The sequence below is a fragment of the Aplysia californica genome, unplaced genomic scaffold, assembly GCF_000002075.1.
Source record: "Aplysia californica isolate F4 #8 unplaced genomic scaffold, AplCal3.0 scaffold00111, whole genome shotgun sequence".
NCBI classification, from domain to species: domain Eukaryota; kingdom Metazoa; phylum Mollusca; class Gastropoda; order Aplysiida; family Aplysiidae; genus Aplysia; species Aplysia californica.
In genome coordinates, this window is record NW_004797381.1 from 123,804 (window position 1) to 126,092 (window position 2,289).

The 2,289-nt window shown below is 38.8% G+C and overlaps 1 protein-coding gene across 1 annotated transcript in view; it reads right to left on the bottom strand.

The window, feature by feature from the left end:
- The window catches only part of LOC101853305, a 25,908-nt gene that overhangs the window by 13,882 nt on the left and 9,737 nt on the right, over nucleotides 1–2,289 (bottom strand). Inside the window, exons 3-4 of the mRNA XM_005095683.3 lie at nucleotides 2,076–2,176; nucleotides 1,295–1,433 (exon numbers count right to left, since the gene is read on the bottom strand). Of these exons, the coding sequence (XP_005095740.1) occupies nucleotides 1,295–1,433; nucleotides 2,076–2,176 (240 nt within the window). The remainder of the gene's footprint in view (nucleotides 1–1,294; nucleotides 1,434–2,075; nucleotides 2,177–2,289) is intronic.

The following is a 2,289-nucleotide window of genomic DNA, read 5'->3' on the forward strand; positions in this document are numbered from 1 at the left end:
GGGGGGGGGGTTGGGAGTTGTTAGGAAAGAAAAGATATTTTTGTGATCATGTGGAACACAAAGCGTAACCCATGCACGGCTGATAGGACAAGGACAAAAATAAACGAAAAAAGGTACTTGAAGGGATCTCTTGCCTAACAAAGACAATGACAATCTTTCTTCATCTCGCAGGGAGAAATTTGTCTTGGTCGTTTACACTGGCAGTGGGTGTTACAAAGACCACGAGCACCCATGCATGCACACAACAAGACAGGTAATTAAATACATGAATTACGTGCTGAAACACCTCTGCTCTGTAAACATTTTCTCTCTCTCTCTCCGTGGAGGTGTTAGCTGGAGGTTGGGAGATAGTTCGGGGAGGGGGTGCGTGACAATAAGTGTAGGTTGGGTGAAAAGTGTTGGTGAAAAGAATGAAAGATGGATGACTACACTCGGGACAGAAAGATATAAACACATTACAATGAGTGGTCCTTTTATCTCTCACTTACATAAAAATATTTACCAACCAATAGAAACAAAGGGAAAAGGAAAGAAAAAACAAGATTTTATAGATTGCCAAAAGCCTAGACTTTGTGTACAAACACAAGAAGTATTGTGTTGACAAGTCCTCTCCTGATAAGAAATAAACTACCAAATGTTTGAACAAAGAATGAAGCTCTCCTAAAGAGTTTGAAATGAGGCCAAGAGATAACCACAATGCGTGCACATAGCAGAATATCCCAAATACAATACATTAGTGACACAAACAGAATCTTTTAGTTTTATTAGGAGTTTTCGGCACTTGCAACACAATAGCGTCATATAAGTGCCAAAGACTAGAGGTGTTACAAGAGAGTAACAAACACAAAAAAGAAGGAGGGGAGACCCAAAGCTAAAAGTATAGTAAAAGAAGCCACAGCTTAAAGTGAGTCTACAAAATAACATGTACATGACAATGAGCAAAAAGGAAAAAAGGTTTAAACTAAAAAAAAAAAGTAGATAGAGCAGACTGCACGAAAGTATGCATTGACCATCCATTCACAGGTTACGAAAAGGAGAAAAAATCAACTGCAAACAACAATATAACAGCATAAACAGGTGGCAACGATTTTCATTAACTGCTGCAATACAACAGGAATAAATGCACTGTTACATCAATACCCAAGAAGTATATCCTGTGATCACAATGAGCAAAAAAAATATGAACTAATTACACAAAGAAATCTGACATACACATATATTAAGCAAAAGATTTTTTATATATATAAACAATAACCCTGGAAAATCCATCATACACACAAACAAACCAACTTACCTGGTTGTACACTTGCTGGAAAAGTGCTTCATCGTTTCCCAGCCACTTTCTCACTTTACGCTGGAACGGTTTTGGAATCTTCAATGAAGCATGTTCTCCCTCCAGTGCAAACACAGCACTGAATTTTTGGAACAGTTCTCTGTAACATTACAAGTACAAATTGTGGTATGAATAGCTCCTTCGGGTCAAAGACAAACCGCAATGACACAATCCCAGTCAAAATTCTCTAAGACGGCCGCCCAACGTCGAAGAGAAAAGAGGTGGTTTCAAATAGGTGCATGATGTCTCGAACAGTGTCATTGTGGAAAAAAAAAAGCAAAGGGAGGGGAGTCAAGAAGTTGTTGTCTAAGTGGTTGTCTTGGACAGGTGGCTGTTTGAGCAGGTTTGATTGTCCTTGAAGTGTCTGTGAGTCGGCATGAAATGCCTGAGAATGAAATGCCTGTGAGAAATATTCAAGCATCCCTAAGTCATCTTGGGTACATGATGTCAATCACTTTAAAGGAAATATGAGTCAGTTTCAAGCACCACTGAATCATCATTAAGAGCCTGCAAATCACCTTTACAAGGCGAGGAGTCATTTTCTGGAGTATTTTAAAATCATCTTAAATCTTTTGGACATAACTCTGTTATAATGAAAAGATAAACCCAGCAAGCATGTCTCTCAGCACACAACCCAGTCTAGGAATATTTCTGCAACCTACAGAGCTGCGTAAGTTAAAAGAAACATTGAAGTCACATTCTTAGTCATTCTAAAAAGAGCAAATTTTCAGTTTTCCCTTACCTGCACAGGAGATCTCTAGTGTCTGCCCACTCCTTTCGAAGGGTTACCAGACCTGTGATGCTGAAGTCAGTCTGCTTGACACAGCGCTTGCTGAAATATTCCTGACACAATGAAGTAGGAGGGTTAATATTTGTGTCTGTTTATTAACTGAGATTTACACAAATATGTCTAGTCGTCAATGGGGGATCTGAAATCTGACTAATAAAACCATTAC